The sequence below is a fragment of the Cebus imitator genome, unplaced genomic scaffold (genome assembly GCF_001604975.1).
Source record: "Cebus imitator isolate Cc_AM_T3 unplaced genomic scaffold, Cebus_imitator-1.0 Scaffold460, whole genome shotgun sequence".
Taxonomy (NCBI): domain Eukaryota; kingdom Metazoa; phylum Chordata; class Mammalia; order Primates; family Cebidae; genus Cebus; species Cebus imitator.
In genome coordinates this window covers 1,441,920-1,460,802 of record NW_016107775.1, presented here as the reverse complement: position 1 = coordinate 1,460,802, position 18,883 = coordinate 1,441,920, and the positions used below count along the sequence as shown (strand labels likewise).

The following is an 18,883-nucleotide window of genomic DNA, read 5'->3' as shown; positions in this document are numbered from 1 at the left end:
ACAGGGTTTCACCATGTTGACCAGGATGGTCTTGATCTCTTGACCTCGTGATCCACCTGCCTCGGCCTCCCAAAGTGCTGGGATTACAGGCGTGAGCCACCGCGCCCGGCCCCTAAAACCTTTTTTAATTCAATCACTGAGCAAATGATTTTGACATTCTTGTATCTTCAATTAAAATAAACATCAGGGCATTTCCATTTATTTGCAATTCTTAGGTCCAGTGTAGCTGCTACATACAGCCCCATCACATGCATGCTTCATGCTCTTACTAAGTCATGGTTATTTGAATACTATAAGTTGGTAATAATTATAGAACTACATGTTTTTTCCTTCAGAAAAGGCAAGCAGATTTACTATATAAATGCTAGAATACATGAATAGTAACAGAGTTGAAAAATGCTTATTTTGAAATTAAATGTCTTACTAAAGTCCTCCAAGTAAGAAAGAAATATAGCTAAGTAGAGGTATTGTAATTAACAAATTAACTATGGAAGTAAAAAAATATAGCCTCATATATTTAGATTTTACTCATTTAACATACACAGGCATTAAATCTGTGCTAAAACGGGACGAAAAAGGATACTAACCTGTTGTCAATCTGCACATGAACATTTTGCCACCTTTCAACTAATTGATCTGCTTTTTCTTTGTGCCAGTCAAAATCAAGGTCCCGTTCTTTATATGTTTTGAACATTTCATCACTGATGGCTTTAGCTTTCTGCAACTCATCCTCTAATGCATGGAATACCTGTCTCTTTTCATCTACTTCAGATCTCCATTGCTAAAATACATTAATTGGTAAAAGTTACAAAAACGTTAACCACTCAACGGGTAAATACATTATTTACCTAATTTCACAAATTATTTACAATGACAGGTAGAAAATAAGATAAAGAATGTCCTTCATACACAAAATGTTATATTAGTTCAAACCTTAAGAAATTATCAATATTTGTACATTGATTTTTAATGACAATTTTATAAAGTTCAGCCTAATACAATTTACATATCAACAAAATAAAATATATTCCATAAGTAAGTTTGCTACCTCCATTAGTAAGTCTTTTTCATTGTTTTTAAATGCCTTCTAATCCTATTGTTAAAAAGGAATATATGCATTAAAAATTACTGAGATAACTTTTAACAACTGCTTTGCAATAGTTTTACCACTTGCTAAAGAAATACATAAATAGATGAGATAAACTACAAGTCTTTTTCCTTTCTTAATTTCTCTATTTACATCCTTGATATCTTAAAATAACTTCTTCTTCAGCAAGTGAATCTATTACTAATAATTTAATTTTTAGCTTTGACTCATCTTGCTACCAACATGAAATGACTATCAAAAGCTACTGTCAAAATGGTTCAAACTTCAAATACGAACTCTGCTCAAACTAAAATGATTGAACATACTTATTTAGAGTAAGCTGTGAGATCATAGAGACACAAATGGAATAAATCCATTCAAAAACCCAAGATATTTAACGCTTGATATTTGGAGATCTGAGCTAAGTGCTACATAAATATTTGTAGAATATGATCCTTAAAAATAGCCAAAAGTGAGGCTCATACCTTTAAAGTACTTATTAGATTCTGAATATTATTCTTGTCAGCTATAACTGCTTCTTCTTCACACAGTTTAGTTTCATAGAGTTTTACAAGGGCTTCTGCAGCTTGAGTGTTTTTTAACACCAAGTTAACAGTTTTCAACCTTAAAAAGGAAATTAAACAATAGCCATCTATTGTTAAACGTTTATATTTTTGTATAATGTAGTCCTGAAGCACCACTATGACAAATGACATAACATGTTCATCACCTTGGAACACTGACATATTTACTATGAAATTAACATTTTTCTGGCTTTCTTCTTAATAGATAGCATGTACTCCAGTCCATCCCCTGACCCACAAATGGTATTCAGCAAAAGACTGCAAGATAAGATGGTTTCTGTCTAACCTTGTTTAAGTATGAGATGAAAATCCATTGGCTACAAAAGCTGAGCTACCCAAATTACATGCAAAATGTGAAAAGACCATGCTTTACTAATGAATCTCCGAGGCACATCAACTATCAACATAGAGAAGTGTCATTAATCCATAAAAATAATGCATTTCTTAAGACAAAAAAATTTAATATTTACACTAATAAAAATAAAAATTTAAATTAATAGTACATAAAAGTAAGAGTTGTATGAACCAATTTAGATATTGAGATAGCAGTTACATACTTATCTATGTAAGTTGAAGACATAGAATAGACTTGGTTCATGTTCTGAAGGACCACATTAAGCTCCGATCGTAGGGTGGGAACTGATGAAGAGGCTGCTGCTTGACTGAAAAACTCCTCACACTTATTTGTGATTGTTCCCAAATCATCTTTAAGTCGTTCCAGCTCTTTCTTTAGTTTCTATAAAACGGAGAACAAACAAAGGTATCAGGCCATCACCTGAGATGAGGTGTTTTTCTTAAACCAGTTTAAAAACACACATTTCACATTATGACCAATGACTTAGAAATCTACATATTCTTTGCTTTTTATCAAAGAAATCTACATATTCCTTAACCATGGCATTCAAGTTTTACAATCAGTAAATCCCTTACTGTCCATCTCCTTAGCCTCAACATCTAACTTAGTACTTTTGCACATAGCAGGCATATAATGACTTTTGTTACAAGTCCTTATAACCCTCATTGCAAGGAAGGTGAGCATGTACATATTCTCATGTTTATCTGGGTGAAAGTGTACATATTCCCATGTTTACCTGAGTCAGAGGTAGACTGAATCCTAGTTTACAATCAGCAATAATTAAATAATCAGACCTCACAAAGTGACCAGCCTGCAAAACTGAACACGTAAGAAGCCACAAGAGTTGATACGTAAGGTCATTAAGAGAGTTAATTTTTTTCCCAATATATTTATAACTCTCACCTCCTGTTCTGTGATTCTGAATACACTTTCATGCAAATCATCTCTTTCCAGGGGAGTTCTAATCTGTCTAATCAGCCGATCTTCACAGTTCTCTAACCGAAGTCTGATGTTTCGAACTTCAGAGATGTAGAGATTATAAACTGATTCCTCTTGCTCCTCTGTGAAAATAAATATAATGTTTAGAAAATATCTTGTTTTCTGTCTTTTAGAAGCCTCTGTTCATGTTTTAATATAACAATTTTATCATTACTGGGACACAGCTAGTCAAGCAAATAGTTCCTGTCTTCAACACAAACCCATTCTAAGGATATAAATCTTAAAATTTAAGAAGAATTAATAAAAATTCCCAAATGCCATTTGAAGTACCAATTTCTGATTAAATGATGTCAAAAGTAATATAGTGCTATTTCAAGTTCACAAAAATGTGAATTATATTAGCTGCAAATTAATTACAAAAATCTAATAAAAATCCTTAAAAGTAAAAAGTAGGTAAATAATATTTAATGTTTAAGGTTTTCTTTTTTTTTTTTTTTTTGAGATGGAGTCTCACACTATCACCAGGCTGGACTGCAGTGGCGTCATCTCAGCTCACTGCAATCCCTGCTTCCTGAGTTCAAGTGATTCCCCTGCCTCCCGAGTCCCTGGGACTACAGGCGCGTGCCACCATGCCGGTATTTTTATTGTATAAAAAATACAATTTTTTGTATTTTAGTAGAGACAGGGATTCACCATGTTGGCCAGGATGGTCTTGATTTCCTGACCTCGTGATCTGCCTGCCTAGGCCTCCCAAAGTACTGGGATTATAGGCATGAGCCACTGCGCCTGGTCTTAATGTTTAAGATTTTAAAAAAATAGAATACTACTAATAAAATTGTCTCTAACTAAAATCAAAAAAGCTCAGAATAAATTCTATATTTAACAAAAGTTAACTAGGCAAAAACCTTTTGCTTTAACCCTTGTATAAAATCCATGTTTGGTAAATGAGAAAATAATTTAATCTTTCTTGAAACTGAAGGACTATCATTCTGAACATTACATTGCAAAATACTGAAAATGTCAAAAAGAATTGTTGTTTGTCATACTAAATGGCTGGCACCTTTTATTAATCTGTCATTTGGAAACAAATGAGTACCTTTTTGCATCTTCCTACCTCAAACATGCTTTTACTGTTCCAACAATTGTATCTACACATTACAGGCTGAGTGACACATTATACCTAAGACTGAGATTCCCACTGAAAGCAAAAAACAGCCAGAACTAAACATCTATGGAGAAAAAAAGACAGGGATCCCCATGCTTTACCTCTTTCTGCAGATTTAAGAAGTTCTTGATAATACTGCTTACATACATTAACCTCCTTTTCCAGTTGTGTTATATCTGAGCCTGAAAAGATTTGGGATTCCTGGCTATCTTCCAGAAAATCTTCAAAACGAGACTGTAGATTACTCAGAACTTGCTGATGTTCACCAGGTAGCATTGTCTTTATCTAAAGAAGACCAAAGACCCATGTAATTAAGTGATTAATAGATTTGAAAGGGATATAATTCAAATTGGTCGTATGGCATATGCCACTCTACACGAATAATCATAAATAGAAACATTTGAAATTAACCATCTTTTTCATTAACAATTTTAAGTTTTAGAGACAAAGAAAAACAAGTCTCCAAAACTCAATACATGAAATCAACTATACCCACAAGAAATACATCCTGTCTCCCTATCTACCAGTAAACATTGAATGCAATCTATGATCTCCAGATTTCCTCAATTCTTAAAAAGTGCTTTATATGCTGTGGGCATATAACAAATAGCCATTGAATGAATGAATATTAGCATGGATTTGCTGGACTCCATCCTATTCTAAAGAAACATAAACTCTACTGCACATATAAAAAGGCACGCATATTTTTGGGCATACTCAGTTGACATATGGATTCATACTTACTGAAGCCACATTGCTAGCTCGAATTCTATCAATTTCATTGATGAGATAATGCCAGGATACTACACTCTTCATGTTTACGTGAGACTCATGCCAAAGAGTCAGGACATTCTGATACTGCTGCTCAATTCTGAAATACATGAAAGAGAACTCAGATTATCCTTTTACTCCCTCTGAAAACACACTGCAATTTTTCTTTTTGTGTAAAATATCCATGTTTAGTAGTTCTAGAGACTTCTGATCCTGTGGGGACTTGACAAAATACTGATTATTTCTTCAACCTTCAGAGAGCCCCCAAAACTAGCTCAATGTTTTTAGCGAACAATATACAAACCTGTTGGCAAAGTCCACCGCTTCTTTGTTTGGTGGAGGAACGGTGAAGCACACAGATGGAACCATAGCCTCATTCCCAGTGGGACTAATGACCTTCCATTTAGCACGATGAGAGTTATTCGCCAAAACACATTCATCGTCTTTGTAAATGGTTATCTGGTTTTAAATAAACAGCAGAATAACTCAATGAGATTACTGTTAACTGTTTTCCACACTCAATCCTGGGAATTTTTTGCTTTGTTTATGAGGGGGGAAATCTTGATCACTAATTAGCAATATGATCTCATTTATAAAGTATATGAATAATGACAGAAACTGGTCTGTTTCTAGGAGTTACAAGTACCTCAATTTGTCTATAGTCACAGATAGCTTTGATCGGAATAGAAGTTTTGAGCGGACAGTCAGAATTCCTTGGCTTCAGTTGAATTACTGTTTTTGCTTTTCCCATCAGGCTTGCTACAGTGCTTTTGTACTGCAGAAGTTCTTCTTTCTCTTCCTAAGTAATAAATACAGTGAATTTTAAGAAGTAATAGAGACATAAAAAAAAAAAAAAAGAAGTAAAAGACTTGTACTCTCCATGTCTTCAGCACTTTACACAAATGAAACTTCATCAGAAAAGTCTTCTTTGGCTACCCAGTCTAAATTTTCAATCCTTCCCCTCTACCCCTCTTGTAGCTCTCTTCCTTTCATCGGTTTGTTTGGTTTTCTTTTTCCTCTTTAGCATTTGTGGTATCTAGCGTACTATATACATTTTACTTATTTATCCTATTTATTGTCTAACTCCCTCTCCAGCATGTAAGCACCACAAGGGTAGAGATTCTTGTCTGCTTTATTCACTGCTCTATCTCCAGAACCTAAAACAGTGCCCAAGATATATTAATAACTTAAAAAGTATTTGCGAAATGAATGACTAAACACAGAGGCACACACGCGTGCACACACACACAGAGATACGCTCACAAATATGACACTATAAAAGCATCTTAAAATATCAAATCTATCACCTAAAAAACACTTTTGTTATATTAGATACCAGAGGAAAACTAAAACTCAATGTGCAAATGTATAATTGAATTAGTGGGAACTATCAAGAGTGGCAATAAAATACAAAGTTCTGCTCATATCAAACACTAATCTAATCCCTCATGCATCCTTATAAAATGCATAGGTTTTGCACTAGTACCATTGATTCCTGAACAAGGTCTTCCAGCTTGTGAATGCTGCTTGATCTATCACAGCTGTATTTCCGCTGAATGGCATCTTTTAGATTCCTTAAGTAATCAGTAGCGTCTTTGGCATCATTGAAAAACTAAGGAAAGATGAAACCTAGCAGTTAAAGTCTGTTAAATACCAGTAAAGCAAACAGTTATCATGCTCTGATACCAAGGTCCTATGTGTACCCCTCATAAGTGAGAACAGAATAAAAGCACAAAATAGCTTAATAGTCACATCCTTCCTTGGACCTAAGAATAATCCTTGAAGTTGGATGGTTATGAATGAATACTAATTGTCCAAAGCTTATGTATATATGATGTTTTGGCTCTATATTATTTTGACCGAAGGTCTGTTTTAAATTAGGATTTAAACAGTATTTAAGTAGGAGTGAAATTCCAAGAATAGTTAAAAATTTCTACATTTTTAGAAGTTCAATGGTTATAGATTATTGATTCTCTATATGAAAACAGTTCCATACAATTCAAGGTGAGATTTGGAAAAACTTAAAAAAAAAAAGAAAAAAAAAGTTCCTAAATAAGAGATACATTTGTAGAACAGAATAAAGATTTTATGGTATCTTAAAGAGATTTCTAAAGGCTGCGTAACAGAATACTTCAATCTATCTTACAAGACATAAAACTAACTCTTCCGGCCTACAAAGAAAACAACTCACATTATTTTTTACATATATATAAAAAATATATATATATGTATATATATTTATATATATATGTAAAATATATATTTAGATATATAAAATATATTATGTAATATATATTATATATAAATATATACAAAATAATATATATAAATATATATAATAATCTGCATTTCATAATTTGTTAGGATAACAATATGCATCTATATATACATACACACATATGTGTGTGTGTACATATGTAAGCACCACAAGGGTAGACATTCTTGTCTGCTTTATTCACTGCTGTATCTCTAGAACCTAGAACAGTGCCCGGGATATATTAATAACTTAAAAAGTATTTGTGAAATGAATGACTAAAGACACAGGCTAGGATAACAATATGCATCTGTATATATGTGTGTGTGTACATGTATATATATAATATGTGTGTACATAATTTATTTTTAGGATAACAATATGCATCTATATACATGTGTGTGTACACCCATATGCATCTATATATGTGTGTACATAATTTATTGTTAGGATAACAATATGCATCTATATATATGGGTGTACACACACATATATATAGATGCATATTGTTATCCTAACAATAAATTATGTACACACATATGGGTGTACACACACATATATACAGATGCATATTGTTATCCTAACAATAAATTATGTACACACATATATAGATGCACATTGTTATCCTAACAATAAATTATGTACACACATATATACAGATGCATATTGTTATCCTAACAATAAATTATGAAAAAGATTCTGCAAGTTAGCCAAAATCACAATACTATCTATGAACTTATGATTCTACTTACATACCTCGAAATATGCTGTGTTCTCCTTTATGTGCTGCTCCACACACTGGCAGAGCTGTAAGATCCAGCTCCACTGCGTCTGCATTGCTGCTCTGTAGGCCTTAAAGATAAAACCAAACCATCACAAGTGACTGGAGAGAAATAAGGCACACATAACTTTTGATATCGATCCTTCTAAATGCTGACTCCACTATCTAAATAGATGACCAATTGTTTTAGCAGAATAAGACTCGAAAATCAGGGCAGTGGCTTAGCATGGTGGCTCACGCCCATAGTCCCAACACTTTGGGAGGCCAAGGTAGGCAGATCACCTGACCAACCTGGACCACATGATGAAACCCTGTCTCTACTAAAAATATAAAAATTAGCCAGGCATGGTGGCACATGCCTGAAATCCCAGCTACTAAGGAGGCCAAGGCAGGAGAATCACTTGAATCTGGGAGGCGGAGGTTGCAGTGAGCCAAGATTGCGCCATTGCGCTCCAGCCTGGGCAAAAGAGTGAAACTCCATCTCAAAAAAACAAAAACAAAAAAAGGAAATCAGGGCAGGGGCAGTAAAATTCTCCTCTTATCTAATACTTCTCACTTGTACAAAGTCAGTCCTAAAGTTTAAATATAAATTTTTAAATCATTCCAGTTGATTTCTTTTCAATTTTAAACTTCTTGTGAAATTTCTTCTTAAAATATAAGGAAAAGATTAACTCTGGCTATGGGAGAAAATATTTAACAATTAAAATAAACACAAGCTATCCTTCCTATATACAAAACTAACGCTTAACTCCTTTGCCACCAACTCTTAATCTGCTTTGTGGAATCCTCCAATATGTTTCCTTTCATGACACATTAATCTCTCCTTTCTCTAAATTTTTTATGGTGCTAGATCATAAAATATACCTTCTAACACAGAAATATACGGTTATGTAGTTTTCTCTCTTTTTTTTTTTTTTTTTTGCTGGTGAAAGGTGTGAAGAGAGTGGAAAAGGAAATGTGTATACTTCCAAATGAGCATAATTCTGGAATTATAATAATAACAGTAGCAATTTTTATTTTAAAAATGTGTTTCTTGAACTTTTAATTTAATACAGAGTGTATCTTTCATGAGGGTAAACAATATTGTAGAAAGGATACCTACTTCCTTAAGGAAACATGAAATACTCTTTTCTATTTAAGCTGCAATTCACTGATTTCCAGGAGAGGGCACTCGAGATGCTTTTATGACTATTTTAAGTAAGTCTGTTATTTTTCCTTCTTTTGGAAAAGCTCATTCCTGCTGAGCTATGCTTAGCCAGGCTTTCCGAATGGAATATATGATGTAGCACTGAAAATCTGGCAACATATCATGATCATATTCTACCTCAAGTTAAGTTACTTTCAGTAAACTGGCTATAAAAGATGTATCCTAGTACATCATTAAATTACTGCTTTCTTTTTTCATATAAAATATGAAACAATGTTGATAATTAACTAAGTATTATCCACGAACCCAAACAAGACACTGGACAGGCCAATGGGACCACAAAGATGACCAAGGTTTCATTTTACTTCTTAAGAAATTTCATTAATTAAATTATAATTTCTACATAAAGGTGATCAGAGTGACATTCCCATTTTCGTTCCCATCACAGTTCTTGGCTCATAATCATATTTCATCTCTCTAACCTAAGAAATACTCTATTTTTAGTTTATTAGTATACAAAACCACATCCCAGGCCCTCCATTATTCTATTTTTCTTTCCCTAGAGGTCCCCTGCTCTTCTACGTTTTTAACATTCATGTGTAACATTTCATGTAGCTGCAAAACCATATTTTATGTAAAAGATGATCATACATAACATCCCCAAAACTTCCTGATGGGCCTAGAATTGTACTAATCTTTCACATTATTATGATTTCAGTGAATCTAACAGATTCCTTTCCTCAACTGTGAGTCTGAAGCATGACAACTCCAAGGACAAGCATCATTTTTTTCCCCTCTGGCAAAATAACACAACTGACTGCCCATGTGTGATAATCTGTCCTTTCTTATATAACACCCCCATCCTCAATTCAGAAAGTCACTAACTCTGTCTAGTACATCATTAAAAACACTGTCCTAACTGCACAGGGAACCTGATAAATCCCATCTCAATTTTCCACTTCTGAATTTCAAATGTTCACTTCACATTATGAAGCCTTGTCAGGATGCTGCCCCAATATATTTCACAAAACCAGAGCTTAAATAAAATATTAAATTAAATTGTAATAGCCAGTACTTTTTCTTAGAACAAATAATATACCAAAAATTATACTAAGCGGTAAGAGTAAATTATTTCCTTCTGATCCTCATAACTCTATGGAGTAGAGGTAATTTCTTCCATTTTTGGTAGGAAAATGAGGCTTAGCAACACTATGTCACTTATGCAACATTACACAATCAGAAACAACATGGCAATGCTTGTACAGAGAAGGTCCTTTATATTTACAGCAATACATCTTCTCAGCCACAGAGGCTAACAAGGGTACCTTTATTCTAAGTGATGGATGACATACTTAGTGGCAGAGAATGGAAGGCAATCAGTACAATTTGCCAGAAACATTATTTTTGAGCCAGGTTTTAAATAAAAGTCTGATGGCTTATAATTTTCAACTTCTCAGCAACAAAAGAATCTGAAGGAAAATAATCATATCAATATTTAACCAACACCATTACACTTTCCGGCTTACCTCAATAGTTAACCGGGCTGGATGATTTTCTAAAAGTAGCTGCTCTGCTATCTCCTGAACTGATTTAATATTTTCTTCCTTCTGATCAAGTTCTCTCATTAATTCCTTCAACAAATAATTAAGAAGTGTGTTAGAAAAATATATAACCCTAAAATGCAACCTTAGTATGCAAGTACAAAGGGTATCACACTTACAGCATGATAATCTTTTTTGCGAGCTATGTTGGTGTTTCTCTCACTCCAGTCATAAGCAACTTCCTCCTCTTCTTTTTCATTCAACCAAATAAGTTCATTAGTTGCACGACTTACAAAGTTATGGAGTGTATCAAGGTGCCGTTCTTGATTCCTGGATGTATTCTTTAGTAAGGAAAATCATCATAAGAATCATGTTTTTGCCAAATACAGATAAATGAAACAGAAGATTAAAAAAACAAAACTTACCAAGAGTTTTGCGTACTGACTCTCTAATCTGTGCAACTTTTCTGCATAAGTTAGTTTAAGAGGTGCTGTCATTTGAATCTATAACATGAGATTAAAAAGACACTACAGTTAGGAATCTGAAGGAATTCTGACTCATACTTGATGTATCTATTATTGGTTTACAGGGTCTTTACATAAGAAGCAAAACAAGAGTAAACTAAAACAAAATATGTACAAATTTTAAATTCAAATACCTCACTGATTTTAGCTTCTTTGAGGCTAGATTCAAATTCTTCAATAGCTCTGTGAACATTTTTATGATTTTCTAAATGGCTTTCAACACTTGGCAAATCTGAGCCCCATTCAGTGCGGTCCAGTTGTACCTTCAAACAGTAAAATACTAAGTGTTAAAAAAGAAATTGATAGCAATAAAGACTGAAACACTCAGGTAAAGTAAACATTTTGTACCTGCATCTCATCGACCCAATTCAAAAGATCCTGAACAAATTTCATGTTGATTTCTTCTTCTGTTAAATTTTGATCCAGCAAAGAAGATTTTAGGAGGGGTTTTCGGATCTGCATCAACTTCAGAGTTTGCAATGAATTTGGCTCCACTCCTGAACTGAAATTTGGAACTAATCCTGATGGGAAACCAGGTGTATAAGCTGGAGTGACAGATGGAGTCAGGCGGGAAGTCATCCCTGACGACAGGCCAGAAGTTATGCTAGAAGAGGTTAGAGAAGGTGTTAAACTCTGGGTCAGCCCTGAGCTCAGACTAGGGTGCAAGGTCTGTGCAAATCCTGAGTTTAAACTTTGAGTGATTCCTGATATCATGAGCTTCGTCTGTTCTGTTGTCAGCATGCGTCCTTTGCTGTACACAGAAGAGCATTCGTTCCTTAGAGCCATAATTTCATCACGCAGTTTTGCAACCCTGAAAAGAAAATCCAAAGGGTTAAGGTGCAATATAAAAGCCACCTGTCAAAAAGAGTGGACTCTAATGTAAATTACAGGCTTTAGTTAATAATGAAGTATCAATATTGGCTTATCAGTTTTAGCAAATGTGCCACACTAATGCAAGATGTTAGTAATAGGGGAAGAGGGAGGTATAAGGGGGCATATGGGTAAAATTCTGCAACATGATTTTTTTCAATGAGAATTGTACTATGAGGACTTTCAATCTAATTTGTCTTTATCACTACATTTATAATGAATACAACTACTATAGCATACTATGAACATCCTGTTATTTGGCATTAGGATAGTTCTAAAATTTGGCTATTATAAAATATGTACAAAATGAATGTAAAGCTTTTTTCTACATTTACGTATATATTTTTCATATTTAGAATTACTATAAATTCCTAAAAGTGCAATTACTGAGTCAAAAATTTAGAAGTTTTGAATTTATATATTTATACAGAGATAGAAAGAGAGAGAGAAACTACAGCTGGAAATGTTCCATACCTACTCCCAAACACACACTTCACAGTGGTAAAGGTTTTTATACACATAGTTTCTTTAAAGATTTTGTTATGAACATTTTCATAATAGGATAAACAGAAAAATAAAAAACTGAATTATAAATGACACTTTTTAGCTGGGTGTGGTGGTTCACGCCTATAACCCCAGCATTTTGGAGGCTGGGGAAAGTGGATTACTTAAGGTCAGGAATACAAGACCAGCCAGGCAAACACAGCAAAACCCCGTCTCCACTAAAAACACAAAAAATTAGCCAGACATGGTGGTGGGTACCTGTAATCCCAGCTAGTAGAGAAGCTGAGACATGAGAATCGCCTGAACCCAGGAAGCGGAGGTTGCAGTAAGCCAAGATCACGCCACTGCGCTCCAGCCTGGGTAACAGAGCAAGACTCCGTGTCAAAAAAAAAAAAAAAAAAAAAAGATACTTTTCTTACATTTTTTTATCTTTCAAATATCTCATGAATACTTTAAATGTATGTAAATGATGTATGTAACACACATACATTTATTGTATTCATTTTAATGAGTTAGCGCCTGCAGCAGTATTATATGTACCATAAAACATTTTTTCTGTTGCTAATCTTTAAAAAATACCTACCTAAAACACCAAAATATTTAAGAATGTGACACATATTTTCAACTAAAAAAGAGCTAAGAAATAGATTTCACAACATTTTCATACTCTACATTCCTATTTCAAATGCCCATGAAACAGTTATTCAAAAAAAGGGCAGAGAAAGAATAAGCAGCACTCTTACCTCTGTACCAACTGATCTGCCTGGTAGTATTTTCCATCAATAAGAATCTGTACATCAATTACATGCTGGCGTAAAAGATTCTCACATTCAAGTATATACCCAGCAATTTCTGCTTCATTCTGAAACTGCACTCCTGATTCTAATCTCTTAGAATCCTGTATTTTAAAAGAGCTCAGTATTAATTCTGTGAAACAAGTTTCAAGATGACCTCAATTACAAAACTTCAAATACTGGAACAGAAGCCTACTTGGGCTTTCCTTAGTTTTCCTTATTGGCTCAAAAATATGTTTTCCCTCTGCTTGTTGCCTCTCAGAGAGCAAATACCAATCATGACCTTCAGCAAATTTTAAGTTTCAGAGGAGAATACATACCAAGAATCAACCAAACATTATGCAAAAATTTTAGTTCATCCAAATGCTCAGTGACTCCTCTACCACAACCCCAGTGGCTCCTAAAATTAACTTACAGACTGAAGAGCATTTCGAGCAAGTATTAGTTTGTCTTCACAGATGACACTGTCCCTCTGAACTCGGTTGGCAATCTGTTGCAACATTTCCAACCTAAAAGATGAGACGAAATAAAATAAAACTTTGAAGTCAAAGAGCTCACTATTTCTGAAAAATGCTTCCTATCAAAAAGTAAAACACAATCCCACACCAATGATTCAATACCTGTGTCCATCAAAGGATTCATTGCCGAAGCTAATGCAAGAGTTGATCAGTGTTGGGCCACAATGAACCGAGAGAAGATTTTCATTCGAATCAAGACTGGTTCGAGTGCTGGTAGTGTTACTAAACACAGAATCACTGCTACGGTAACTATAACTACTACTGTGCATTTTTATTCCTGAAGTGATGTTCTTCCTTTGACCATTCAAAGCAGACTAAAAGGTAGAAGGTCTGGAAAAAGCTCTACTTCTAACGGTGAAAAGTGGCAGCTGAATATTACAGCTTTTAATGGCTCCTTAAATATGCTTCAACATGCATATGCAACACACAGCAAATAATATGCTGATAACTATTCAAAAGAATCTTGCCTAAAGCCATTCATTTGCTAGCTGAGGTTTGCCTTTTATATCCTGTATTAAAACCCTGCAAGTACGAACAAAGCAGGCAGATTGGGCGTCACTGGAAAGGATATGCCAAATATTTGCACTAAGAGTCATCCAATTGCAACCAACTAAAAAACAACTCAGATGGCTCACAGAAGCCCAGGACAACTAGTGAAGATTATTCTGGCAATAGCAATCATTAGCTAAAAGAACGCAAATATTCGATCATAGCCTGACTTCTGCAAAAGACCAGGTCTGTGCTGAATAACATAAGAAACTCAAACAGCTAGAAATTATGAGGTACCTAAAAACAAATGAATTTGATCAGAAGCAAAGTACGCTTCCATTTTAACCACCATGTCATTTGTTTATTAGGTTAATGTAACTGAAAAAGTATCCATTTACCTTTCTTTATATGACATGCTCCCAGTAATCTTATTTCTAAACCTACTATAAAGCACCAAGTAGAATATTGATGCAATGCTTATAAATTTAATTTGTCTGTGGTTGTGTTTCCATTCTATGGGATATTACATGGCATAAGAACACTGACTTTCTTTCCCATTTGTTTTTCACACACTCCCATGCCACATAGCTATTATTTGCAATACATAGACAATCCCAAAAAATGTGCATGAAGAAACATGAAGGCATTTATCCAACCAGGCTCCTACATATTTTCCTACCTCCAATACTACTGTTACATCTCCACTTTACAAGTAGGTATTTTTCTTTTCAGGGGTCAAGAAAGGGGAAATTTGAGAGTGCCACATCAAATATAGTGAGTGAACAGAAGAGCTCAAAACAGTAACAGTGGCACCTAGCATTTATTAAGTAATTATTATGTGCAGGGAATTAATCATTTTAGATACATAACTCATCTCATACTCATAACCACCCAATGTGGTAGGTACTATCACTTCCTGTTTACAAATGGGGAAACTGAGGCTTAGGCAGTTAAAGAACTTGTCTAAGATCGTACAACTTGCAAGCTGAGCTAATAATCTCATTTAAAATTGAGTGGCTTCTGGGCCCCAAACTCTCAACCACTCTCCTTTATTAACATATCTTAAAATTCGGCTACTGTTCTAATGACTAAAAATCTACTCTGTATCCTCCGGAATACTTTTCCATTATTTCAGATGATTAATATAGTATCTCATTTCAATCACCCAGGATTACTTCTTCCATAAAAGCTGTATCCTGTATGTTTCTGGCTTGTTTTGGTTTTAATAATCCAGTTATGTAGACATATTCTACTTTAACATAAATGTAATCAGTAATTTAATAAAGGACTGACAGGTTAGACTTGCTCTCATGTGTTTATTTTATGCATTATTTCACAATGTTGAATGTTTAAGTCAATGTGTGAGGCACAGAGAACAAGACAATACTGAGCACCTCTACTGTGTGTCAGGCACTGTGTAAAGCATTGGCAACGCAAGGGACAGCAAAAACAGGCGTTTCTCTCCACATTCTTGAGCTCCTATCTGTGGAGTAGGCAGCCCTTAAGCAATCACAAAAATAAATATAAAAATACAACCAAGATAAACACTAGAAAGGAGCAATACACGTAAACATGAGAGTTCTAAGCAAGATATCTGAACTAGCCTAGGAGACCATGAAAAGTTTCTTGAGAAAGTAATGTTAGAGCTGAGATCTGAGAATGTTTAGGTGTAAAGCAGCCAGCTGGCTGCTCTGCAGAGAGCATGGGTGCTAGAGAGGTGTGTCTCACCACACAGGCCTTGTCCTGTGATATGGTTTGGCTGTGTCCCCACCCAAACCTCACCTTGAATTGTAATAATCCCCATGTATCAAGGGTGGGGCCAGATGGAAATAACTGAATCATAGGGGCAATTGCCTGTTCTCATCGTAGTGAATAAGTCTCATGAGATCTGACGGTTTTATAAATGGTAGTTCCCCTGTACAAGCTCTCTAGCCTGCTGCCATGTAAAATGTGATTTTGCTCCTCATTCACCTTCTGCCATGATTGTGAGGCCTCTCCAGCCATATAGAACTGTGGGTCAATTAAACCTCTTTTCCTTTATAAATTACCCAGTCTTGGGTATGTCTTTATTAGCAGCATGAGAATGGACTAATAGACCCTGTAAGGTCTAGGTTCTACAGACCTCATGGCTAATGAAGAACATAAATCATAATTCCCAGGTAACAGGTTAAGACTAATGAGGACAAAGTCATCCAACAGACATTCCCTGAAGACTGAATGGTACCTTTCGGGGCAACTGGGTGTAGTGGGAGACAAAATAACAAAGAGCTAGTGATGATTTCATGGAGTAAATGCACTTGTAGAAGTGTGGCAGAAAGGGAACCTGAATTAACATTTACTGAGTGTGTTCTAGACGCCATCCGTCACAATTAAAATGGAGGCAAGTTAGGCTTTGGTTTCCACTGCCTCATGGAAAGAGAACTATAGCAAAAATGTAACAAGAAATAAAATCAGTTCATTGTTGACCTACAAGCTTTCAGATCCAGGCCCTGGTGACTTAAAGCCAACGTGAGAAATTACAGGTAATTTTGGCTGGTTTTAAAACTGTAAAGCCTCATTAGATGAGATTTCACATACCAATCCAGCCTAGCAGGTCATTTATATACCTTACTTCACTGATTGACTATTTAAAACATCTTAGAAGAGTTTCTAGATGAGAAAATGGAGGATCAGAAAGATTAAGTGACTTATTCAAGGCCAAGTAAACAGAAGTTTAAGTTCTTTCACAAGAACACAGAGGCCCCTCCCCACTTGATATTCATGGTAGTAAACACCTCTGGCCTACCTTTCTACTTCTGGACGAAGTGCCTTCTCCCTCTCAAGCATGGCAATAATGAGTTTCCCCCACTCTTTTTCTATGTCATTTGGATGATAACCTTGAAGAAGCTTGATGCGTCCAAATTCTATCCAAATCTTGAGAAAGCAAAAAAAACTTTAACGTGAAGCAAAAAAGAAAATGAAACAAAGATTATGCTTGACAATACAAAGTAAATGTGAGCTTACCTCTAATAATTTATAGAGACGTTTAATTTTTGATTTTTCTGTCTCCTTTGGTGGAATTTCTGTTTCTTTAAACTGTAAATACTGATTATAAAGTGCCTAAAATAAAAAGGACAAGAAATTAAGGGCCAAATTTAAAAGACGTGTCTTCACTATCTCACTAAGCCACCACTTTATCATTTACTGTATCATATGCGTTCAGTAGGATTCCCTTGTAAAACTGACAAAGACATACCAATTTCCAGCCAGTTGGTGACCTGGGTTGTCTAAGATTTGATGAGGGTGTAATTATTGATGTGAGCCATGATTTAGTGCCACAGAGGGATCTGGATAATAATAAACCATGCAGTGTTTACTAGTGCTCTACTAAAAATCTCTTATCTTCCAAACAAGAAAACATACCCTTTAAAAGATGCACTTCCCAAATGCTGCACTTTAGCTTTCAGTCTTTGGAAAAATAAAATTCCCATAAAAAAAAAGAAATAAAACCACTCTCTTCTATTACATGGTTCTATCCTTCAAAACAAACTTCTTAGCAGAAAGGATTAACATTTGGTTTCAATGTCCCATTGGCCAATTTAAACAGATTTTTTTAAAAACTAATGAAGGTAGATGCTATTAGTTGATGGGGCCATTATGACAGAAGTTTCAACCATATAATTAAATTATTATCTAGTTTGTATGTACTAATTTGGGAACCTCTTAAATATAATGTATTTGTTAAAAGGGACCTCCATAAAAATTATTTAGATAATCATCTTCATATTTAATAATCATGTACTAATTATTTCACCCTAATTCATGTAGCTATAAAACAAGACCCTGTAAATCTCTTTTTTTTTTTTTTTTTTTTTGAGATGGAGTCTCACTCTGTCACCCAGGCTGGAGTGCAAAGGTGCAATCTTGGCTCACTGCAACCTCCGCCTTCCAAGTTCAAGTGATTCTCCTGCCTCAGCCTCCAGAGTAGCTGGAACTAGAGGCGCCCGCCACCACACCAGGCTAATTTTTGAATTTTTAGTAGAGATGGGGTTTCACCATATTGGCCAGGCTAGTCTCGAACTCCTGACTCTGTGATCCGCCCACCTTGGCCTCCCAAAGTGCTAAGATTACAGGCACGAACCACTGTGCCCAGCTGACCCTGTAATTCTTAAGGATGACATATTTCTGAAGGACTCCATTCAAACTTCTGCTAATGCAATTATTTGGCATTTCCCCATGATGTATTTTCTTAATCTATGTCTTGTCCTAGGCATAAGCAAGTAATCTGTGTGACCACTTCTTCTGTAACTAATAATCTACAATAATGAGAAGCCAGGACAATTCACCCTGGGCAGTAGAAATCCATTTGGATGTAAGTGTATTTGAACATGAAATCTGAAAATTGTTTTGAAATGAAAATGCAATGTTTCAGGATGTCTGTTGGTCATTAAGCAGCAAATGCCCCTATGTGCTAAACACTCTTCATGGCACCACATGGTAGTCATAGGGAAGTTTTCCTGCCCTGGAAAATTTCATGTCCATGTAGAGAAGCATCACACAAACAGCTTGATAACACATAAA

General features: G+C 35.0%; 1 protein-coding gene across 1 annotated transcript in view; it reads right to left on the bottom strand.

Moving 5' to 3' along the window:
* DST (dystonin) overlaps positions 1 to 18,883 on the bottom strand; it is a 510,996-nt gene that overhangs the window by 171,642 nt on the left and 320,471 nt on the right. The window contains 19 exon segments of the mRNA XM_037732623.1: positions 588 to 781; positions 1,573 to 1,711; positions 2,229 to 2,407; positions 2,930 to 3,087; positions 4,232 to 4,415; positions 4,875 to 5,001; positions 5,206 to 5,360; positions 5,548 to 5,700; positions 6,388 to 6,513; positions 7,912 to 8,007; positions 10,610 to 10,714; positions 10,804 to 10,965; positions 11,050 to 11,127; positions 11,283 to 11,411; positions 11,497 to 11,959; positions 13,266 to 13,420; positions 13,732 to 13,825; positions 17,109 to 17,236; positions 17,327 to 17,422. Of these exon segments, the coding sequence (XP_037588551.1) occupies positions 588 to 781; positions 1,573 to 1,711; positions 2,229 to 2,407; positions 2,930 to 3,087; positions 4,232 to 4,415; positions 4,875 to 5,001; positions 5,206 to 5,360; positions 5,548 to 5,700; positions 6,388 to 6,513; positions 7,912 to 8,007; positions 10,610 to 10,714; positions 10,804 to 10,965; positions 11,050 to 11,127; positions 11,283 to 11,411; positions 11,497 to 11,959; positions 13,266 to 13,420; positions 13,732 to 13,825; positions 17,109 to 17,236; positions 17,327 to 17,422 (2,921 nt within the window).